Source organism: Myodes glareolus, chromosome 25 (assembly GCF_982192425.1).
Source record: "Myodes glareolus chromosome 25, mMyoGla1.1, whole genome shotgun sequence".
Taxonomy (NCBI): Eukaryota; Metazoa; Chordata; class Mammalia; order Rodentia; family Cricetidae; genus Myodes; species Myodes glareolus.
In genome coordinates, this window is record NC_142050.1 from 16,489,572 (window position 1) to 16,513,086 (window position 23,515).

A 23,515-nucleotide genomic window follows, 5' to 3' on the forward strand; every position below is an offset into this window, starting at 1 on the left:
AGATGGTACTAAACAAATCACTAACCGTGAGATCTCTAAAAGTCCTGGGTCATGTATTCAGAGAGAGATTGCAGACACGTACAAGCTCTGAGCTAAAGAGTGAGATGATGGGATTTATGTTTAAACAGGATCACAGTGACCCCATGCATACATATATAGTTTGGGCCAAAGTTACCCACTTGGGCTGACAATGCTCCTCGCAAGAGTCACAGACTATCTAACACTGCAATGGCTGTGAAAATATGTAGCGATTGTAGTGAAGCAACAACAGAGGAGGGACTAATTAGGATACTATAAAAACAATCCCCATTAGGAGAGACTAGTTAGGATACTATAAAAACAATCCTGATTAGGTGTTAGAATAGCCAGAACAATGCACCCCAACCCCCAGTGTCCACCTTAATCCCTAGTTCCTGTCAATAAGCCCTCTTGCAAGGCAGAAAGGACTTTGTAAATGCGATCAAATTAAAGATCTTGGACCATCTCAGACTATTGCAGTGGAGCCAGATGTTATCACAAGGGACCGTGCAAGAGGAAGACAAGGTGAGAGAGAGAGACGGGGGGGGGGGGGGGGCAAGGTCAAGAGGATTGGAAAGTACTTTGTTGTTGGTTCTGAAGACAGAGCAAGGACCATAAATCTGGGAATGTAGACAGCCTCTAGAATCTGGGGAAACTAGAAAATGAGAATGCAGATATGAATGCAGTGCTTTCCAACTTTAAGATAACATGTCTGTGTTGTCTATTAGCTGCTAAATTTATCCTAGCTTGTTACAGCAGCAAATGAAGACTAATACAAAGTAATGTCACTGGAGAGAGTAAGGTGCAGTAGAATCAGGGCTGTACGTGAGAAATAGAATCAACAAGATTTATAAAGAGGTTGGATGGGAAGTATAAGATAGAGAAACCAAGTCTTCACAGATATTGTTTTCTCAACAAATACAAAGATGGATGTATTCTGACTAGAACGGGATTGACAAAATCCTGATTAGTATAGATCCAAGAAGAGTAGAAGAGATGGAATTGGCACAGTTAACAGAAAACAATGTCGATGAGTTTTGTTTTGATACAGAAGGAAACACTGCAATAGCTAGAAGGAAGGAGAGTGAGTTTGAGGAAAAGTTTGATGACACAGAATTGTGGAGGAAACAGCTTGAGAGGACTCCCTAAGTGTGTGAGGCGTACAGAGTGAAGAACCAGTGGCTGGCCAAACCCAAGATTTTAGCACGGATGGTCTGCCCAGAGCAGGAAGAAATGGGAGCATGTGAGCCGAGGTGAAAGCGAACTGGTAAATGTGAGAGTGGGAAAGGCCAAAGGATGAATCATCTCCTTGACTTAAAGCGCAGAGAAACTGCATCAACTGAGAGCAGAACAAAGGGAAGAGGCGCGGAAGGTCCCAGGAGAAGAAAGTAAAACAATCTGGAAGAAAGGGATGAGTAATAGCACCCGGAAATGTCATCCAAATGCCAACTAGCACACAAGGCCAACAAGGGGACAGGACCATGGATTTAAAGTGAGAGCAGTTCTTCTCTATCCTTATGTAACCCTATGGCCATGGACATAAAGTAGGCAGAGTTCTTAGCAAAGTCCCAGGGTTGGCCTGGTGAGGACCAGGAGAACTGGAGCATCCTCAAAGGAGCGATTGAAGCAATCCCTCTTGACATCTAAAGGAGGGAGGAAATGCCAAGATAATCATGGCTTCATTAATGTTGGGCAGTGATTAAAAGTCTCTGTCTTAAAGAGCATCTAAAGGCACCATTAAAATATATTGAGAAAAAAGGCAAGGAGTCTCATGTTTTGAGAGAGATATTGTGTTCCTTAATGCATGGTGGGGGGGGGTTACTTTGGAATGATAGAAATTTCCCTTGTTAGTGCCACGGAAGATTATTATTTTAGTAATTAGAGGAAAACTCTAGATGTTTTTTTAAACAGCACAGGTGGTAGGGTTCCTAGAAAATTATGCCAATTACAACTGCACACCCATAAATTACCTCGTTCAGGTGGCCGTAATGTTGAAGGCGGGTGTTATCACCAGTCATTAAGATATGAGATTTTATATGTACAGAAGCAGATGCCTCTGACTAGGCTTTGCGTCTCCATACCAGACCTTACTGACTGATCATCATCGTCCCACAGCAGCTGATGCTGTCTGCACCGAGCCTGCTCAAGACTGGACTTGTCAACCGTCAACTGTCAACAGGGGAGGGGCTTACAGAGCCATAGTCCTTCCTCCTGCACCACTGGCTACTGATAAATTCTGGAGGAGAGCCAGTGTTTGTCTCGGCTTCCCTATCTACCAACTCCATAACCACAGAGATGGCCCTGGTTAAATTTGGGGGGTCACCACAGAAAACAAAAAGATGCAAACAGGAGAAAAGTATTTGTGGGGAAAGGCGGAGTCGACAACAGGGACAAGAAGTGCCAGGTTTGAGGTAAATTGGTCAGAATGTATTATGTACGTGTGTGGTATGTTCAAAGATGAAGTTTAATTTAGGAGAGAAAAGATAGCTGTAGGAAGTCTGAGGCTCATCAGTTTGCACACTGCTGACATTGACACAAGCAGACACAATGCATGCTGGTTAGTTAGCCATCTTTCTGATCTGTTGATGGTTGTGCGGGCTTTGTTACTAATATTTTGAGAATTCTCACAGCTAACAGGAAAAATCTGAGAAGGAAATATAGGGATTAGTAAGGCCGATTCTTTTTTTCTCTTTTTTTCTTTGTATTATTTTTTTTTTGAGACAGAGTTTCTCAGTAGCTTTGAAGTCAGTCCTGGAACTTGCTCTGTAGACCAGGCTGGCCTCGAACTCACAGAGATCCACCTGCCTCTGCCTCCCGAGTGCTAGGATTAAAGGCGTGTGTTACCTCTGACTGGCATAAGGTTGATTCTTAAGCCACAAGAAAGGTAAGATAGCTATGAAGACTCTGATTGGGGGGAGTGGTGAATCTAATCAAAACACATTCTATGAAATTCTCAGAGAACTAATAGAAATATTAAGCTTTTGAAAGATAAAATATTTTTAAATGCTTGATTGGAAAGCAAAACAAACAAAACAAAATTTAATAGGTAAGCTGGTAACAATCAGAAAATGATAATTAAGCTTACAGAAGAATTTTTAAGTCAGTAATTTAGCAGTCACACAGAGAGAGAGAGAGAGAGAGAGAGAGAGAGAGAGAGAGAGAGAGAGAACTGGGAGGCATGACTCTAAACTATCACATTACTAGGACTGGAGGAATGGCTTAGTGTAAGACACTTGTTCTCTTGTGGAGGACCTGGGCTTCATTCCCAGCACCCACATGGTAGCTTACAAAGGTCTCTAAGCTCAGGAGACCTGATGCCCTCTGTTGACCTCCACAGGCACCAGGCAAGCACATGGTACACATATATACATGCGGACAAACGCTCGTAAGAAAAAAGTAAATACATCTTTATAAAAACCAATAATTTTTTCTTTCCAGTTAAGAATATTAACAAGAAACATTTATATCGCTGGTATATATCACTACAATTATATTAAATCGCTATAATATATCAAGAAAATATAAATGTTCTCTTAACGTAAATATTTTTGTTAATAAAAATATTAAAGCTTTTAATTACTGCTGTTATATGGCAATCTCCATCCCTCAGTTAAGTAAATCAGAATTTGAAGGCAAACTTCAAGACTATGACCTTTTTCTATGACAAATATTTGTGAAATTTATTTATCATCTCATGAAAGTGTTCCTATCTTAAAGGGGCTGGTTAATGTGTTAAGAAAAAAAAATGGTTGCCAAAGTTTACCAAAAGTTACACTTCCTCACAGTGTAAAAACAAAGTGACTTACAGAAAATTTGAGACTGATAAAGACCTGCAGAAATGTATAAACGAGGCCCTGCATAAGGCACACACAATCCTCCAGGAGGCAGAAAGAGGTGAAGAACAAACTTCTAGATGACAGAGTTAACAAAGAGCTGATAACGTTTTCCTTTTTTTTGAAGGGTGCCAGGAACAAATGCAACCCAGGCTGTTTCTGGGAGCCATGAACAGTCGAAGCACACAGGGAGCTTATGAGTGCACAGATGAGTCCACGGAAAAAAGCAGAAATGAACCCATGAACTTCCACATCCAAGTCAGGGGACTTGAGGAAATACTTAAAAATACCATTTCACTGGCATAGGAAACTGGTCTGACGTCAAGCAGCAAAGCTTAAACGCTAAGTGTATCCATAAATCAACAGTATGAAAATATCCGCATCAAGGCAGCCATCATACATCCTGGGGAAAGCGGTTAGGAAGGAGCTGAAATCATTTGACATCAAGTCTCACTTTCTTCGAGAAACACTGACATAACTGTTGTCCTGCTTTTGCTCCGTGTTTAAATTATTACAGATACTGCTTTGCCTCACCGTATTTGAATATCAACGACCCACTGGAAAGTGAAACAGCAGAGGAGAGTGCATCACACTGGCCAAAGACTGCAAGGCATACAGCCCGTCTGCTTTCTTAGCCTCCTGCAGACCCAGGTCAATGGAGACCATTAAGAGTGATGCCCCTCCCTGGTTAACGCCCACCCTTCACCTTTCCTTCACCCAGCCAACCTGCCTCTCACACCCATAAACAATATGCAAAAGCACCCATTTATCCTTAGATATGACATTTTTGCCTGTGCCCGCCTTCATTTTGAAAAGGAGCAGAAAAAGAAATTAAATTGGAGTTTGCGTTGTCTAAAGCAGTAGATCTGTTTTTGATGTTTAAAACAACACAGATCACTAACTGGCCCTGTTCTTGTTTTCTTTCCCTGGTCATGGAGCATAAAGTCCCATCCTTTGCTGCCGGGCAGCAATTCAACTTACGGTTTTTGTCCTGGGCCTCAAAGAAGATGTTTTTAAAGGGAAAGGAGGCTGTCTAAAAGATTTGAAATGTCTGTTCTGGTCCCTAATTTTTTATAATATATATACTATGTATATTTATACATATAATTATTTATATATTATATAATATATTTATAATATATATGTGTGCATATATTTATAAATATACAAATATTATATATATATATATTAGTATACACACACACTGTTTTTAATATTTGGATTTCTTCAGATCTTCTGTGGAACAGTCTGGGGACAAGTAAGCAGAACAGGATGACATCTTCACATCCATGTTTTATTTCAGCCAGGCAAGTAAGGGTGTTCCCCCAGCACTACCTCCACAAGCTCCTTCCTGACTGACGCTGGGGTGTGCCACCTCAGGAGTGAGAGGTAATGGCTTTTTGGGGAGCAGTCCTGAGATGGTGAGGGACCACCAGCTGCCCCTTCCACTCAGACTCCCTCCAGCGCTGGTTTTCAGCTCCCGCCACCTGCTGCTGACCGCCTTCTTCTCGAGCAGAGCACATGAGCTGTCGGGCTAAGCCAAGCACAGTGCCATTACCTAGCACCCAGGCCTCCTACCAATGCTGCTCAGAACAGTAGGCATCAGAGCCACAGGGAAGGGCTTGTAAAAACAAGGCCTCTTCCGCCCCTGGAGTCTCCATGTCAGCTGGTAGGGCAGTCTATGATTTGCATTTCTAACAAGTTCCCAGGCAAGGCACCTGCTACTGGTGAGGAAACCACCCTGGAGAAGGAATGGCTCAGATGGTCCACTGTCCTGGTTAAAAGTCTTCCAGACACACTTCCCTGCCCACCACACCATGCACACAGAAGCTTCAATACGGTGTTTAACACCTTCTCTTTCCCTACAGTATTTTAAAAATTCTCTAAGAATTTCACACAACCGTACAATGTATTTTGATCATACTCATCCCTACCGACCCCAACCCCTTCTCTTTTGAGACTCAGTCATACTATGTAGCCCAGGTTCAATGTCTAATCCTTTCACCTAAGCCAGGCTTGCCAGGCGTCAAGGTCTGCACCACTACAGCCAGGCTGCTGAATCAACCCATCCCCTGCGCTCGACTCTGTTTCCTTTCCATTGTGAGCACACAAGCATCCCGGATCAGGCTGCTCCTATCCAGACACAGGTCTCACTGGTCTCTAATGTACTCAGTCTTCACAGTCTCCCGGAACCCACCTCTTCCCAGAAGCCGTTCTCAGTTCACCTCCCTTAGAACCCTCTCACCTGTACTTTTGTATCCCTTCCACAAGCCTGTCTTGCATTAGCATTAGTAGTTATTACCTAGAGCGCTCCCCCTAATTACACAGAAGGTACATCAGAGTCAAGCTTACTAGACTCTCTGCTCTGTGAACACAACCCTTGACCGTGAGCCTTGGAGGGATAATAGCACACCTCTCTGAAGGTGCTTGTGGGGATTAAATGAGCTAATTCACATAAAGTACTAAGCAGAGCTAGGTCTCTGCAGAAGATGGCAGCAGTTTCCTGAAGGTATTAAGTGTCCTCATTCCTATGAGGTTAGGCCTCTGTCTACCTTCAATCCCAGGGCTTTGACAGCTTGAACAATAGAATGAGATGGACAACTGGACTGGTCTGGGCTAAGGAAGAAGCAGAGCCTACCTTCTGCCCCCAAGGAGGCTCCCTGTTGGATCCTTGCTACTGTATGACAGAGAAACCCTTGCCCATAGCCTTTCCTAAGCTCGCAGGGGACAGAAAACCCATGGAGGAGCTATTTTGAATGTAAATAGTCCAACATAGGCCCTTTGCCAAGTACAGGACAGGCGCTAAACTGTCCTCACTCAGCCCAGCCAAAACCGCATTTCCCCAGAAAGTTAGTGACTTACTGTTTAAAATCATGACACCTGGGAGTGCTTTAGCACACAGGAACGAAAGACAAAGCCGGCAGCTGGTCATACATCATCATCCTTTCTTTCCTCAAGCAGAACAAGTGCACAGCTCCGAACCCTGCAGAGGATTCATCGCAGGGTTCAGGGATCTCTGGAGGGAAAAGCCTGCTTGGGGAACTCATTGCATGAGAAGATATACAATTTTCTGAGAAAGAATTTCTTTTAACCCAAGAAAGGTTCTACCTTTTCAGTCAGGTGGAGTGAAATTCTCAGATAAAAGCCTTGTGAGCTGTCTGCAGGAGAGCCTGACTGGTCAGGATTGCGGGAAAATATCTTGCCCTTATCAGGGTGGAACTTATTAATCATAGTCCGAGTCCTTTCCTAGGTAGCAATTCCCATACAAAAAGGATTGTCTAGTTGTGTGCCAGTTTCCAAGCACACCACACAGCACCAAATATGGGAGTATACCCTGAAGGGACGTTTATTAGTTAAATGTTGAATAACAAGTGTTAACTGTTAAAAGGTTCTTGGGACAACCAGAATAGACACCTGACTTTTTCCCCAGGAGACACAAATAAAAAGTCCTTAAGGAAAAACAAAAGCAAAACCTTTTGCCCTCATATCAAGTTGCTTCATGAAGCACCATTTTCTCTTAGAAGACTGGAGCCTATGCACACATACACAGGAATAATTACTTTTACTTACAATCCTAGGTCTATTCAAGTCTTGTTAATCCCACGAAAACACAGGCACACACACAGAGACACACAGACACACATATATACACACACACACACACGGACACACAAATACAGACACATACACACACACACACACACACACACACATTTCACCTTCACTTTAGTCATTACCAGCGATTCAGCACTTCACAGAGCCACACTTAACAAATGCCAATTGTAATTGCTGCCTTTGCTGCTTCCCCCCACTTCTGTCAATCTGTTTCCAAAAGAGGACAACATAATCTCCCTAAAACACTATTTTTACCATATCCTTTTCCTACCCCTGAGCCTAAGGAGGATCTCAACTGTCAACTGCTTGGAATTCAAACTCATTAAGAATTTCACACATTAACAATGTCTATTAAGGTTTTCTAAAATTCTTCCCCTAATTTCCCAGCCAACCTTTCCTTCACCCTACTCAACTGATGTCTCATGACCACTTTCCAGATGGGAAGAAAACCCATGGAGCCATTGATGCAGCCAGGCAGAGACTGTGGCTCCTTCATTCCTTCAGTGAGATCATATTCCTTTGTCAAGACGCTCCAGCAGGAAGTTCAGTGCCTTTTATTTATTTATTTATTGTTTGGATCTGGACATACAATAGAGATTCACAATTCTCTTGCCCTGGCCTCTAGTATTGGGGTTACTGGTATGCATGACCAAGGTTACCTGACACATTTCAGAGTGTCGCTCCAGGAAGGAGTGAGGGACCCACCCACTACCAGTCATCATCAACTTGATGGTCACTTTCAGAAGTTATTTGGAGACTTTTAAAAATATTTCATAACTTATTTCTTGGAGGTGGGGGTCTGGAGAGATGGCCCAGGCTGCTCTTGTAGAGAACCAGGGTTCGATTACCAGTGACTCACAGTTGCCTCTAATTCTTGTTCCAGGGGATCGATGACCTTTTCTGACCCCCTACCCCACCACCCCCACCAACAGGTACATGTGGCAAGACATACATGCAGGTAAATATCATACAATAAAAGATAAAAAATACAAAATAAGAAGAAACATTTGTATTGATTCAGATTTTGTGACCGACAAGTGCATTTTAATACTCTACTTAAAACATCAAGCTGTTTTCAACGTAGTCCCTCCATCGTGACTCTTGTTTCCACCGTCCACCTTCCCTAGACAGTCACAGTCATTAAGTGGGGTCAATGGCTTTATGGGAGATTCCTGATTAACTTAACACCCCTTCAAAGGACGCTTTCATTTTGATTATGCTAAAATCCCTCTGGAGAAGTGGAGCATGACCAAGCGGGCCCAGGCTAAGCAAACCCAAAGCTTTGTCTGCGTCTTTCCTTCTTGGACTATGACTTTGTACTGAGTATGCTCAGGAATATTCTCCTTAAAGAAGTGCACTCAGGGCCTGACCCAAAAGTGATTTCTATGCATAGGCTCCCTGCATAAACTCTCCACAGGTTGTAAGAGAAAGGCCCTACTTTGGAAAGAACTCCTATGCCATCTCCTCACTTGCTGCAGACAATACATTTTCTTTACGCTTATTTTGTGGCCAGGCTTGTTCTGGCTTTGCATTCACCCAAGATGGGAACCTATTGTATTCAGTTTCATGGCCACTCTATTGGAAAAAAAAAAATCAAAGGGTGATATATAACATCAGAATGGGGCGGAGGGGAGTAGGGATGATAGAGATATAGTGTATAGAGTTAGTGTACAAAGTTCTCAGAGAAGAAAAGAGAACTTGTGCAACAGTCTCCAATAGGAAGCAGCCTAGGCACACGTTTAATAGCTCAATGTATTGGCTGCTTCTCTCTCTCTCTCTCTCTCTCTCTCTCTCTCTCTCTCTCTCTTTCTCTCTCTCTGTCTCTCTCTCTCTCGTTATGTTTTTCAAATTCAAATCTAAATCCAAGTTGAGAAAATATGAAAAAAGGAAAAAAGAGATGAAACAGAGCAATAGGAAACAGGTTTAGTCTAAGCTGTGGGCGGAGGGTAGGATGGAAGCATCGCTAAAGTGTTTATAGGCGCTCGCGTCCATTTACAGAAATCTGTTTCGTTAAGGTACGCTAGAGGAGAGCAGCACTCACAGACACACGCATCCAAGGGTGACAGGATCATATCCTAATTATGGAAAAGTACAAACTCTATATGATAACCAATGAGGAGAAAACAATAACCAATGGTGTTCTTTTACAGGGTCAGAACTTCCATTCAAGTAAGATCTTAGAAGTCTTGAGAATTAGTTTCTGTTTATAAATAATGATCCACAATCTCTTGAAGGGGATCAGTGAATGACTAAACATCAGAAGACTAGCAAGTCTTTGTCACTACGGTTTCTGTATAGCTTTGGTATTCACAGCTGACGGCATGCATGAGGGGGATGGCCCAGAAATTTGAGTCATTTAGAGTGAGCCGAAGAGCCAGGTCTAGGAGAATGCTTGACTTTACTAATGCCACTGCTGAGGGTGTGCGTGTGAGAGTGGAGGCTAGAGGCAGATTGAAAATGACACGCACAGTCGTGGCGTCTTCATTGCTAAAGCATGGGTGCTATCACCGATCTCAGGGGATTTCACAGAGATAAGAGATAATGCATGGGAAGAGTTTGCTTATAAGAAAACCCTAAACATGTTAAGTCTTTTTCCTTCTCCATATGCTTAAATTTCATCCAGCGGACAATGGCACTGTGGCTGGATAGGAGAAAGAGGTAGTGGAAAAGAAACTGTTTTGGTTTAAAAGAACAGGACACCTCCCTCCGTGTTTTCTACTTTTAGCGGGTGGTAGTTACAAACAGAATTATTCATGCACACTTGAAAATCACCCCATCAAAAAATCAAAAGATCTAATGTAATATAGAGTATCTTCCCAACATGTAGAGATGTGGGGAACAGAGTGACAGGCTAGAGGATGAGCACATACAGTAATTAACATGACTAATTTCACTGTGACTAAAGTTGATGGATCTAACACAGTACAGGACCCTAGCTGTAGGCATGTGGGGAACAGAGTAGCCAGGCAAAGGCAAAGACAAGTATCTACAGTCATTCACTGGTCTAATTTTCTCTGTGCTGGTCTTCACAAGTTGCCAACTCTAAACTTTTTCAAAATTCCTAAGTCCTACTAGGAAGGGAATAGTTTTGTTTTGTTTTTTTAAAAAATGCTGGCTGACAAACTGTAACAAGTCACTCTTCCTAAAAGGCACTCTCCTGACTGACTAGCAGGCCTCCAGACAGCAGCTGCTTCCTCCTGTGGAAGTGATGCTGGCCCTTGCTTTTTCTAGCCTTTGGTGTAACCTTCCAGGATGCCTGTCGGGTTCCACAGAACCAGCTATTACCCAGCTTGCCTCAGACTTGTTACTTGTGAGAAAATGTGGATCAAGTTGATTGTGTTTTGGCTCTTATCTGCCACTCTGACTTGGCAAAGTGTTAATTCTACAAAGAGGAATAGGAGAAAATACCCACTATAGTAATCAGAAAAAATGAAAGGAACCAAGATCTGCCCTACAATTTTCATAGTGCACTGAGAGGAAAGGTTTGTGAGTAGGGAGGGGATGATCTTCTTACCCAAACATCTGGAAATATAAGTATTTTTAAGTACCATGGACTTGACTATAGATTGTGTCCTGTGATTTGCAACACTATTTAATCCTTATAGTACAAGCATAGTGCATTGGGACCAGTCAGAAGTTGTGATATTAAAACATCTCTCCATCCTACTTGTGTAAGCATTTAAAGGCTACCTTAACTGCATAGCTCATATGCAGGACTAGATTTAAAGACTAAAATAATATTTAATAATGATGATAATAATAAACAAAAGATAAGAAAAAGAGGGAAGGGACTGTAGGGAAGAAAGATACCAGTAGGTAGGGATGTTAAAGAGGGAAATCTATATGGAAGTATAAAAAAGACAGAAATATATTCATATATTCATGAAAACATAATGAAACTTAATGTTTTGTATGTTTAATATATACTAATAAAAATTTTGTATCAAGACTTGAATATATAAACCACATCTGTTTTACACTACAAATTAATATTATTATTCACAGAAATTTAACCATTAAAACTTAGTGCCAATCTGGGTCTGATAGCTTATGTTTACACTCTTCCTGTATATGGGGGACTGCGGCAGGAGGGTAACCTTAGCCTGGGTGAATGAAGACAGCCTAAAAACATAACGAGGTCTCATCTCTGAAGCAAAGGAGTAAAAAAACATGAGGACAAGATTCTTGACAGGATCACAATGCCAATATGAGATGCAGTTCAATTTTGATGGAGATAGAACACCTGGGGCCGTGTCTGAGACCAAGTGGGGTCTCTGCTGTGTTTCCCAGAGTGATTCATCAGGAGGATTCCAGACTGATGAAATACTTGCTTATTCTAATGTGTATGGCTTGTGTGGAGCTAGTAAGTGATAACACACTCCAGGGGTCGACTCAAACAAGCCTGGATGGACGCTTGGGGACAGAATGAACTCAGACACCATTGGAAGATCCCATCTACTCTTGTCAGGTTCCTAAAAGTACTGTGTAAAGCCACCTTCTGCCATTTAGCCCTAACCCACACAGAGGAGTTCAAAGGAATTTGGATAAAACAAGTATGCTCTGGAATATATAGCTGACTTATATTCTTTAGGTAGAGGCATGAAAAAATAAAACCCATATAATTTAAAAATCTAAACTGGACTCAGGTAAACTAGATTTGGAGAAAATTAAATTGAAGACAGAATGTTGTCTTTCAAAAGATGCCTATTGGGGAATTTTCCATATCAATCTTAATTTAAACCAATCTCTAATAACACTCACAATCAGCTAAATCTTCATGTTCTGAAGAAAATCACTTTGTTGCTGAGCAATAAAAATGATGAAGACGACCCATGATTTGGAAGTCTTGGGAAAGGGTCCAAGAGACTTCTGATTCTCACGTGACCCTTAAGATTTGCTGTGCAAGCAAGCACTCCGGCTCTCCTAAACCCACCCAACAGTTCGGGATTGGTGAGGCAGTTAAATTATTTATGTCTAAAACATTAAAACTTTTATTGCATGATTCAATGCATTATGGTTTTTCAAAAGGATCATTTAGAAAATGCACATTAACCCCCCATAGTTAAACACTCCTGTGGCTTCTCCCATGATCGGAGGATGCAATTCAAACACCATTTCTGTCATTGTCTCAACTCAGCCTGACACCTTCTCATCTAATTGCATTCATTCTCCCTCAGATCTTCTGATAGAAACAGCCACTGTCCTTCCTCTATGAAAGCCTTTGCCTGAACCTTTGCTTCCAGCTGAGTTCACAATAGATCAGGTTGAGGGGTATCCCATCCTCTCTTCTAATACAAGCGAGAACTCAGATCTTCCCTTCATTCTTTGTCATAGCATTTGATCTTTTCCCTATAGCATAATAATCTAGGTTTCAATAGTTTCATTTTAATTTTTAAAACAAGCCAGTTGCTAGTGCTCTAGCATAAAGCTATTTCCAGAAGTCGAGTCCCCATGTAAATAACACCTACAAACACACTGAATACTTAATCTAGTTGAAGAAAACAACTGTGTGTCAGCCAGTCATGAACAATCAAGTCATAGTCAACCACTAGTTGCCAACTGGTCAACCCATCCATGTTCAATTAAAAAAAAAGAAACCCAAACTAGCTGAAACCAATCGGGCTATTTCCGAGTTTTACTTTCTTGTTCTGTTTATAAAGACTCTCTGCCCAGACTACCCAGTAGCTACTCTGAACTTTTTCTGGTTACTCATTTCATAAGCCATCATTTTTCTCAAATAAACTTTCAAATATTTCTCATTTTTTCTCTTGTCAGTCAAGAGCCCATCTCTTGCCCTGGAATCTAAGATCCAAGAGAAGGAAATCAGGCCTTTGTTTTTATGCTGTACTCTTGATGTCTGGGACAAGAAAAGAACATCAAAAAGATAGAAAACACCTGCTGAATGAATGAATGCATGTGTCTTCTGATTCTGTTCTCCACTCTTTTCAATTGCCATAGGCTATTGCTATCCTAATTTTATTTAATCAAAAACCTATTGTTGCAGATGGTGACACAAGCCTATGATTTCAGCTACTTATGAGGCTGGGACAGGAAGATCACAAACTCACAGACAGTGGGAAGAAATCAAGACTCTGACTCGAAGAACATAAAAGTACTGCTGGGGATACACCTTGGTGAGTAAGTGCTCATGTAACATGCTGGTTATTTTTTTTTGTCAACTTGACACAAGTTAGGGGGATCTATAAAGGAGGAACCTCAACTGAGAAAATGTCCTTATCAATGGGCCTGGAGACAAGCCTATGGGGTATCTTCTTGATTAATGATTGATGTAGGAGTGGCCAGTGCCACTACTGGACAGGTAGTCCTACATTGTATCAGACAGCAAACTGAGCAAGTCAGGGGGGTAAGCCAATAAGACACACTCCTCAACGGCCTCCAGTTTAGTTCCTGCCTCCAAGTTCCTGCTTTGAGTTCTGTGTTTGAAAGAAAATGGCCCTATAGGCTCACAGGGAGAGGCACTATTAGGAGGTGTGGCCTTGCTGGAATAGGTGTGGCTTTGTTGGAGGAAGTGTGCCACTGGGGACTAGCTTTAAGGTCTCAGAGTCTCAAGCCTGTCTAGCAGCTCACTGTCTCCTCCTGCTACCCCGTGGATCCAGATGTAGAACTCCCAGATCCTTCTCCAGCACATGTCTGCCTACATGCCACCATGCTTCCCTTTGTGACAATAATGCCAACCCAATTAAATGTTTTCCTTTATAAGGATTGCCATGGTCATGGTGTTTCTTCACAGCAGTAAAACCCTAAGGCAAGTTCCTTGGCTGCCATTCATAATGGACTGTTAGATGTAACATGAAATGAACCCTTTCCTTTCCATGTTGCTTTTGTTCATGGTCCCTATCAAAGCTTCTAAAAACGAACAAGAATGATATGCTAGGGCGGGTTCAATTCCCAGTACTACAAACAAACAAAGAACCCACTTATAGTTTGACTTAGAAAATTAGAAAGCTAGAGCCAGAAACCTCTTTTTCCCCTAAATATTACAACGAGAAGAAAAATACCAGAATTTTGAGGGAATTATTTCAAACCCCTAATATCTTTTTGTAATCAGGCTAGAGAATTAATTATAAATATGATAAGAAAAAACATCTTATACAAATCCGTAACTTGTTCCTTAGCCTTTGGGCATTGAGACAATACAGCTATAATATAACCGGAATGCCAGAAAGAACATCCCGTGTTTTCAGGTCACACTGACTGGATAGTTGGTGTGGGAGGTCCTTCTGTCTATGTGTTGCTTTTACTGGTTAATGAATAAAGAACTGCTTTGAGCCTATGGCAGGGAAGAACAGAACTAGGTGGGAAAAGCTAGGCTGAATGCTGAGAGGAAAAAGGGCAGAGTCAGAGGAATGCCATGGAGCAGGAGATCGAAGTGATGAAATTTTGCTGGTAGGCTACCACCTCATGGTGATGTACAGATTAATGGCGATGGGTTAAATTAATATGTAAGAGTTAGCCAACAAGAAATTAGAACTAATAGGCCAAGCAGTGATTTAATTAATACAGTTTCTGTGTGATTATTTTGGGTCTAAGCTGGCCAGGTGGCCGGGATGAACAAGCAGGCCCTCCTCCTACAGATGGTCCTGTAACTGCAATACCTTCAAATCATACAAACCCACATTCCTGCCTTCCTATATGTAACTGTGCCTATGTCTTGCACCCAGTTTGGAGAGGTGCATCACTGAGTTCCGCAAGCCTTATTGGCAGAATGTTTTCCTCACAAATATTTTTTATAATATGTTAACATTCGGAAAGGAAGCATCACCCAGCTAATTCTCTGGCTCAGTAACTGAGCCCGGACTGGCAACATCATCATCACTGTGGTAAGAGAGTGGGGGGCAGATAGAGCAGCAGATAGCTTGACATATGACGAAAGGGACTGGAACCCCTCGTCCACGTTGTCTGTACACAACAAACCCATCAGGTATGAGAAAAGCCCACGGCACAGAAATGAGAAACAGAATGCTATGTGAATGAGCTAAAAAAAACAAAACAAACAAAAAAAAAAACAAAAAAAAAACCTCACTCATGAGCCTTGTGGTCTCGTGATAATATCATCTCTATGTTTACCATATCATCACGTGGCCCCAGCATTCTCATCCTGTGGGTCATGACCCCTTTGGCAAATCTGTCTCCAAAAATATTTACATTATCACTCACAACAGTAGCAAAATTATAGTTATGACGTTGCAATGAAAATAACTGCATAGTTGGGGGGCCACCACAACATGAGGAATTGTATTAAAGAGTTACAGAATTAGAAAGGTTTGGAACTACTGCTTCACTGGGACACAAGAAGCAAGAAACTTCAGTAGGTGACCACTGGACTCAGACCTGTGCTTATAACATCAACTGCATATCCTAGAATATGGAACAGACTTTCATCTTTTTAAAACTAATGATAGCTAGTCACTAAAGAAAATAAAATTTCACAGAAAGAAATAGAATTGTTAGTTTTCATTTTTGTCTTATGGGCAAAATATAATAGTATTTTTTAAAGATTTATTTATTTATTTGTTATGTATATAATGTTTCTGTCTGCATGTTTGACTGCACACCAGAAGACGGCAAAAGAACTCATTGTAGGTGGTTGTGAGCCACCATGAGGTTGCTGGGAATTGGATTCAGGACCTCTGAAAAAGCAGTCAGTGTTCTTAACCTGTGAGCCATCTTTCCAGCCCAATACAATGGTAAAATCAGTGCCTATTTGTATTTTGTGAAAACTGATTTTGCTGTAGAAATGACATAATTTCTGATCAATACTTCTTTTTTTTTTCTCTAGACATGGAAAAGTCTTATCTCATTGATCAGGAAAGGAAAACAGTAAATTTACTGTAGGAGAAGAAAGGCCGCTAGTTGGTTCCCGGCCACCTGGCTAGCTTAGACCCAAATAATCACACAAAAACTGTATTAATTAAATCACTGCTTGGCCCATTAGCTCTAACTTCTTATTGGCTAACTTTTATATTAATTTAACCCATTTCTATTAATCTGTGTATATATACACAGATTATATATATATATAATATATATAGCCATGTGGCTTACCAGGTAAAGTTCCCAGTGTCTATCTCTAGCAGCTCCATGGCTTCTCTCTGATTCCACCCTTCTTTGTCCCAGAATTCAGTTTAGTTTTCCCTGCCTAGCTAAGTTCTTCCTTGCCATAGGCTCAAATTAGTTCTTTATTCATTAACCAATAAAAGCAACACAGAGACAGAAGGACGTCCAACATCAATTTATATTTTTGTGTATTCAGCTATGCTCATCGGATCCATTCAGTAAAATGAATAACACACACACACACACACACTTTGGTTATTCAATCGCAAGCAATTATAGGGGAATTTGGAACCCTTTATGTTTTACTGTTGAAACCAATGAAAAGCCAGATTAGTATTCTTTCATCAACACTTAGCACGAATGCACACAAGGTGTGTTCACAATATGCGGCCATTAACCAAGAGCTAGTTTTCAAAACAGAGTGGAACACATTAGTCTGTCTGATACTAAGGTTCCCAGGTCAGTGGAAGGAGGATGAGAGCCTGCTTATTCATTGCGAGGCTCTGGGTTGACTCCCCAGCACCATGTGTTCTGTATCAAGATTCCAGTACTGAAAAATACAATCATAAGCACATTTCACTTAGAAAAGTAAAGCACTTAAGTTCTGGAAAAGAAGCTATACTGCAATTTTAAATAGTAAAATATGTGGCATGTTTGGAAAGGGTCATAAAATTTGTTCAAATAGGTGCCTTCAGATTAACCTTTAGCTTTGAAGTATCGGTATTTCACAAGGAAAAGACTATCACAATAGGTTCAAATCATTTTAAGTTCTTACATTCATTTTTTCAAATAAAATTTTTAAAGTGACATTTCTAATAGTTAGTATAACTTCAGAATGGTGTTGACTCCATGGGAGCAATTGTGTCCCTCATAAGAGACCTTCCTAGGTCATCACGCTAGGTATGCTGTGGACAAGCATGGGCTGAAGGGAGGTCACTGTGGAATGTTACTGACCACCAGGAAAGAAACTGGATATTCTCCGTGCCCCACAAAAGAATCTACTCCCAAATATCAACAGGGCTGAGGCTGGGGCTGAGAAAACCTGTTTCAATTTAGAGTAACATTTAAAAGCCTTCAATTTTTCTGCAATTTGGACCCAATGAGTAGATCAGTCTTTTGTTTTACTTTATCATAAAAGGAAGATCAACCTAGGAAAACTCTGAATGCAGTCGGTGACAGTTTGAGAAGAAGCAAGGTCTGGCCTAAACGACACTACTGGGAAAAATCAATTTTAAAATATATAAGGTCGGGATAAAGCATTTTTCTGAAATAGTTGAAGTAGTAAGCCTGTACTTAATGCCCCTTAATTTCACTTTTCTGCCTGGTATTCAGTGGGTATTCAAAGATTATATTTTTGCTTTTCTCTGACAGGACCTCACTGTGTAGCTGGCCTCAAGACCCCAATCCTCCTGCCTCAGCCTCCTATACTGCAATTAGAGTATTTGCTACCCCTTTGAGCTTAAGAAACCTTGAGCATACTGGAAAAAAAAAACCTGCGGTTCACCTCCTCTCTTTCCTTTTACTGTACATCACCCTGCAGGGTTACCCTAAACCAGGCTTCCACCACTCAGAGGAATCCACCTCCCTCACGGGGAGAGTAACACAAAAATAACCCTGGCAGTTAGCTGAGACTTGGCACAGGGCTGCCTCTCCGGTTCCCATCGCTCATCTTCATGGTGCTGAGAGAGAAATAAATGTCCACTGCAATTTCGGTCTTTTACATACAGCTGTTCACACAATCCCTTGGATAGGCATTTCTGTCCATTGATAGTCCCGAAAGGTTACCAGAGCTAGAAGTGCTTTCTATGTAAAGAAATGCAAATAATGGAAAATCTGATTCCTACAGTGAGCTTATTTATGAAAGTTTAAGAGGGGGATTGCCTTGCCTTCATACAATTTCATTTATCTCATAGAAAAAGAGGGGAAAGTGACCTACATAAAATCTGATGGGGAATTCAGGACTGCTCTTTTTTAAAGACAAATTTCGTTTTAAGAAAAATGCATGTTCTTAGAAATGGGCATGGTGGTACACGCTTGCAATCCCAGCACGCAGGAGGCACAGGCTTGGGGATACAAGTTCATAGTCATCCTGGGCTACGTAGCAAGACCATGTGCAAGAATATTTTTAATGATTATTAAAGTGAATACTGTTACAAAGCTATGAACTTTTTATATCAGAAGTTTTTTTTTACCTTAAAAAAAAGCATCAAAAATGCCAAGATACACACTGTCATCTGTTTTACCCCCTCCAAGCTTTCCTCTGTGAACTCTTCTCGGAAGTCTACCACTCCTTATTCAACGATTAATGAAATCTTTATGACTTGAAACTCAAAACCACCACCAGGATCATGCAGTTTAGAAAGTGAAACAGCTTGGTCTGAAACACATTTTTAAATTATAAAGAATTTGGACAAGTCACAATGCAATCATTTCCAAATCTAGTACACTTCAGGGTACAAATTAGTTATCCCTTATTTCAATTATTAAGCTCAAATAGCATTTTTTTTTACTTAAAAAATCAAAATGTGCTTCACCTGTAGATACATGGTATATTGGTTATTATTTATTAAAGAAATTTTGGGTTTTAATATATAGATAAGTTTATCTAGTAATTCTAGGAATATGGAATAAAAATTTTCACATCCTTTTTCTTCTCAGTTTCTTTCTGGGGCATTAATCATCCATAATCTGCTACACTGTTAAGAAAAGGGCAACATCATGACACATTTGAACGCAGGTAAATATCTGAGTAGTTTCCATCATCAAATACACAGGGAACATAGTAAATTTTGGCAGCTGAGTCTATTCCAGGTACCACAGGTATGTGAAAACGCCACTACTACCCACTCTTCAAACCGGATCATCTAAATATTTAAATAAAACATAAACATCATTTTTAGAAAAGCTTTTGAGACGATCTCCCACACATTGAATTCCATAGTGTGACAACGAAGGAGAAGGCCCCTGTGTGAGCCCATGTGTGGTCCTGGCTGGATCATCTTCTCTCGGGCCTCCCCTTCAGCTTGTTTGACTTTGGTCTCTAAACACAGGAGACTGGTCTCAGCCAGCGCTTCTCCACAGGCTATGCTGAAGCAGCACAGAACAGTTCTGTTTTCTCGTTAACTGGCTCTTAGAGGGCAGGGGGTGAGTCTGCCACACATCCAGGATTATTACTTCTTTCTTTCTTTTTTCTCCTTCCTTCCTTCCTTCCTTCCTTCCTTCCTTCCTTCCTTCCTTCTTTCTTTCTTTCTTTCTTTCTTTTTGCTTCTTTGCTTTGCTTTTTTGGTTTTTCAAGACAGGATTTCTCTGTAGCCCTGGCTGTGTTGTAACTCACTCTAGAGACCAGGCTGGCCTTGAACTCTGCAATTCACCTGCCACCAAGAATATTTTTCAAGTCTTCCCCAAACTTTTACATGCCCCTCAGTTTACTACTCCTCATGAGAACTTTTAGTATGACCATTTTGAGGCATGAGAGGAGTTTCTTTTTATCAATAAACACCTTATTTAAATTATTTTAACAAACCAAATTCGCTAGAGATTGAATTCCCATGTAAATGTTTACTTGTTCCTCTTCCTTCCTTTCTTGTTTGTTTAGTTTGACATGGGGTCTCATTATGTAGACCACAGTTGCTTTGAACTTATGCTGATCTCGTTGCCTCTGCCTCCCCAGTGCTGAGGTCCCTCACAGGCAGGCACCACCAGGCTAAACACACGCTTTTGATTGGGACTTTACCAGCAGTCGTTCACCACCTCACTGTATCTGAGTCAACATGATGGCAGGCTTGGACCAGGATTCTCTTGCAACTGCCTTTATAGCAATGACTATGAATCAGTGCAATCGGACCTCAAGTTCATCTTGTCTTTTAGTAAACATACATAAATGGAAAAATCATATTTTCTTTATTTTTCTCTTATTGCAAGTAGATTTTTTTCATACAATATATTCTGATTACAGTTTCCCCTCCCCTAACTTCTCCAAGATCTTCCCCACTTACTGTAAGTTACTTTTCTGTTAGATATCAGGAAATACATATCACGATTGAGATTTTTACTTTTTTTAATGTTTTACTTTAATACAGCATACTTAAACATCCAATTATCCATAATACCCCTGGCAGGCTAGCCAAACACAAAAGAAATACTTTATGAGCACGAGAAATATGATTCAATAAGAGTTTAAACCACTGACTATGCCGTGTAAGTTTCCTTATAATTCAAACTTAAATTCCACAGAAGACATCCACTTGATCATTAGGGAACCTCTGCCTGTACTCTTCCAATTGGAAATATTGCAATCAAATTAAAAAAAAATGTGTGTGCTTTCTAAAACATAAAAACAAAAGATCTACTAAGTGTTCAAACATTTGTGCAAGCGACAGGAGGTTGCACAGGGCCAGCACATGTTGTACATCAATACAGAAGAGAACAGGACAACAGGGCAAGCTGAGCCATGCATTTCCATTTGGTTTCAAGAGGTGACTGAATTCTGAAACAGTCGCACACATGGTCATACTATATCCTCCATGTGGAACAGGGCAGACCACACTCACAACCAAACTATGCAGATATCCACTTAGCAAAGCTTCTTATCCAAAGAGCTTTAACTCCACTTCAATGCTGGCCTGCAGATGACACAACCAGACTCCCAGTTTGTGGGGGCATTGTTCTTGGTCACTGAACTGATGGTAGATAATATACCGGTTTCCATTATGTGAAGTAAGGAAATGGTTTCCTTTCCCACTCGAGATCAAGTTCTCTACACCCCTGTACAGGCTACATCCCTATACAGCCTATGTGACCATCCCTTCTTCACCATAAAAGTTCTTGTCACAGGCAACAATCAGCTGTATTTTTACATTTTTACAGATTCCCACATGTTAAAAAAGATCCCCAGAACAATGTTTAAGGAAATAATCCTTAGTGAAATAAGATAAACCCACACTTTATATGTAATAATTACATCCCTGTTTGCCAAATAACTGAGAATCAAGATATATCTGATTACATACAAATGACTATAAAAGAGGGAAAAAACAAAACCAAACTGAAACTTATAGTTGACTGATAAACCAAAGCAAGTCAAGAAGTGGAATCCAACCATAAAACTGCATCAAGACAGATTAACGTTACTTCAAAAAGAAAATGTAATTGAGACATTTGATATATTCTTTGCAAGCTATTATAGAAATATTTTAAATTACTGAAAACTCTGATAAAAATAATTTGAAGATATGAACATTTCCATTTTAACTCTGAATTTCTAAAAATAAAAAACATCCTTCTTAACTTACAGGGGAAGTAAAAAGATATATTATCAGCAATATTTTTATGAATGATTCTCTTAATTCTCCCCCACAGCTTTCATACACATACAAGCCACAAATACTAATTTTTCTAAAATTGTATGTCTAAGCTCAAACAAATATGTCAGGATCTCTAACTAACACAGTAGACTTCTCAAGTCCCCCATTCTCAATGGTTTGTTCTCAGCTTCTATCGTCTCAACATCTGTATGACTTGTATGTTTTATGTAGCTTCCAGTTTGATGTTTTGAGTGGGGAGCATACATTCGCCTAATATAACATTTTAAATGCAACTGATTCAAAAACTAAGAGGGAAAGCACCTCTGCCAATGGCCCTCCGAGAAATGATAAGGACACACTCCCAGAACGTTCTTACCCGCAGGGCCTCAATGACCACGTCTCTGGCTTCTAGTTCCCCTTCCATCACACTGAGAAGCATCCGCAGCTCAGACTTGCTCAGGTTATCCACATCAAAGTCTTTTTTCTGTAATGCAAATGGAAGACTGAAGTCAATACAAAACTATTCCTGAAAAAGTGATGTAAGTCCTGAAGTCAAACATGGTGGCTACAGAACATCCATCTCAAATACTGGGAGGAGAAAGCCAGCTGTTTCCAGAGGTTCACTGGCCAGCCGGTCTAGCCTAGACAAACTTCAGGCCAATGAGAGAACACATCTTTACGAGGAAGGGGTTGTATTGCCTGAAGAATGATGCCCAAGGTTGTCTTCTGGTCTCCAGAGGCATGTGTACATACATGTACATTCACACACTTAAATGCACATATATACAAAAGAGAGCAAGAAGAATAAATGGACAACCTATGGATCATTTCTACCCAGTGACTTAGTGTCCAGACTGATGCTTGACCTCTTAGAGGGAGAAAACCATGTAATGGCATTTCTGCAAATCTCCCCTCAAAAGAGACGTAGTTGTCTACCCGCCTAAACATCTGGACTTAAAATCTCTCCACATTATGCAGCACAAATTTAAAAGTCCCTGGAGCCTATGTCAAAACAGGCCTGGCTTTGGGATAAGGGGCTGTTTTGGAGGGTAACAAGGAAACACAGATGTATTCCTTAGGTCCCTGACATAGTGGCTCCTGGGAGGCTCCTATAAATTCCAGGGCATCTAATAATAACAGGTTTTGTTTACAGAACACTCTACAGCAGAGGCCACCGGCTGGCAGTCTGCACCCAATCTGGCCTACAGATGTGTTGCTTGGACCATGAAGAAAAATTTCACTTCTCATTAAGCCAATGTTAAAAACCTGAAAATATTACTAGAATATCAGAATTCTGTCTTTTCTTCAAGTCAGATATCTGGGCATTCTCAGATTTACATTGCCATAGGCAGGAATCCACAGAGTCAAACAACAATTGTCCCTTTCTAAGGAAGACATTCTTCATATTGTCAAGGCTTCCTCACACACACACACACACACACACACACACACACACACACAGAAAGAGAGAGAGAGAGAAAGAGAGAGACAGAGATCAGAGATGCTTTTAAGAAGCCTGAACCATCACACACACACACACACACACACAGAGAGAGAGAGAGAGAGGGGGGGAGAGAGAGAGAGAGAGAGAGAGAGAGAGAGAGAGAGAGAGGAGAGATGCTTTTAAGAAGCCTGAACCATCATACACACACACACACACACACACAC

At 40.8% G+C, this 23,515-nt stretch overlaps 1 protein-coding gene across 2 annotated transcripts in view; it reads right to left on the reverse strand.

The window, feature by feature from the left end:
- The window catches only part of Cttnbp2 (cortactin binding protein 2), a 150,775-nt gene that overhangs the window by 115,120 nt on the left and 12,140 nt on the right, over window positions 1-23,515 (reverse strand). For both annotated transcript variants that reach the window (XM_087901736.1, XM_087901735.1), the window contains exon 2: window positions 22,224-22,331. In XM_087901736.1, the coding sequence (XP_087757862.1) occupies window positions 22,224-22,331 (108 nt within the window). The remainder of the gene's footprint in view (window positions 1-22,223; window positions 22,332-23,515) is intronic.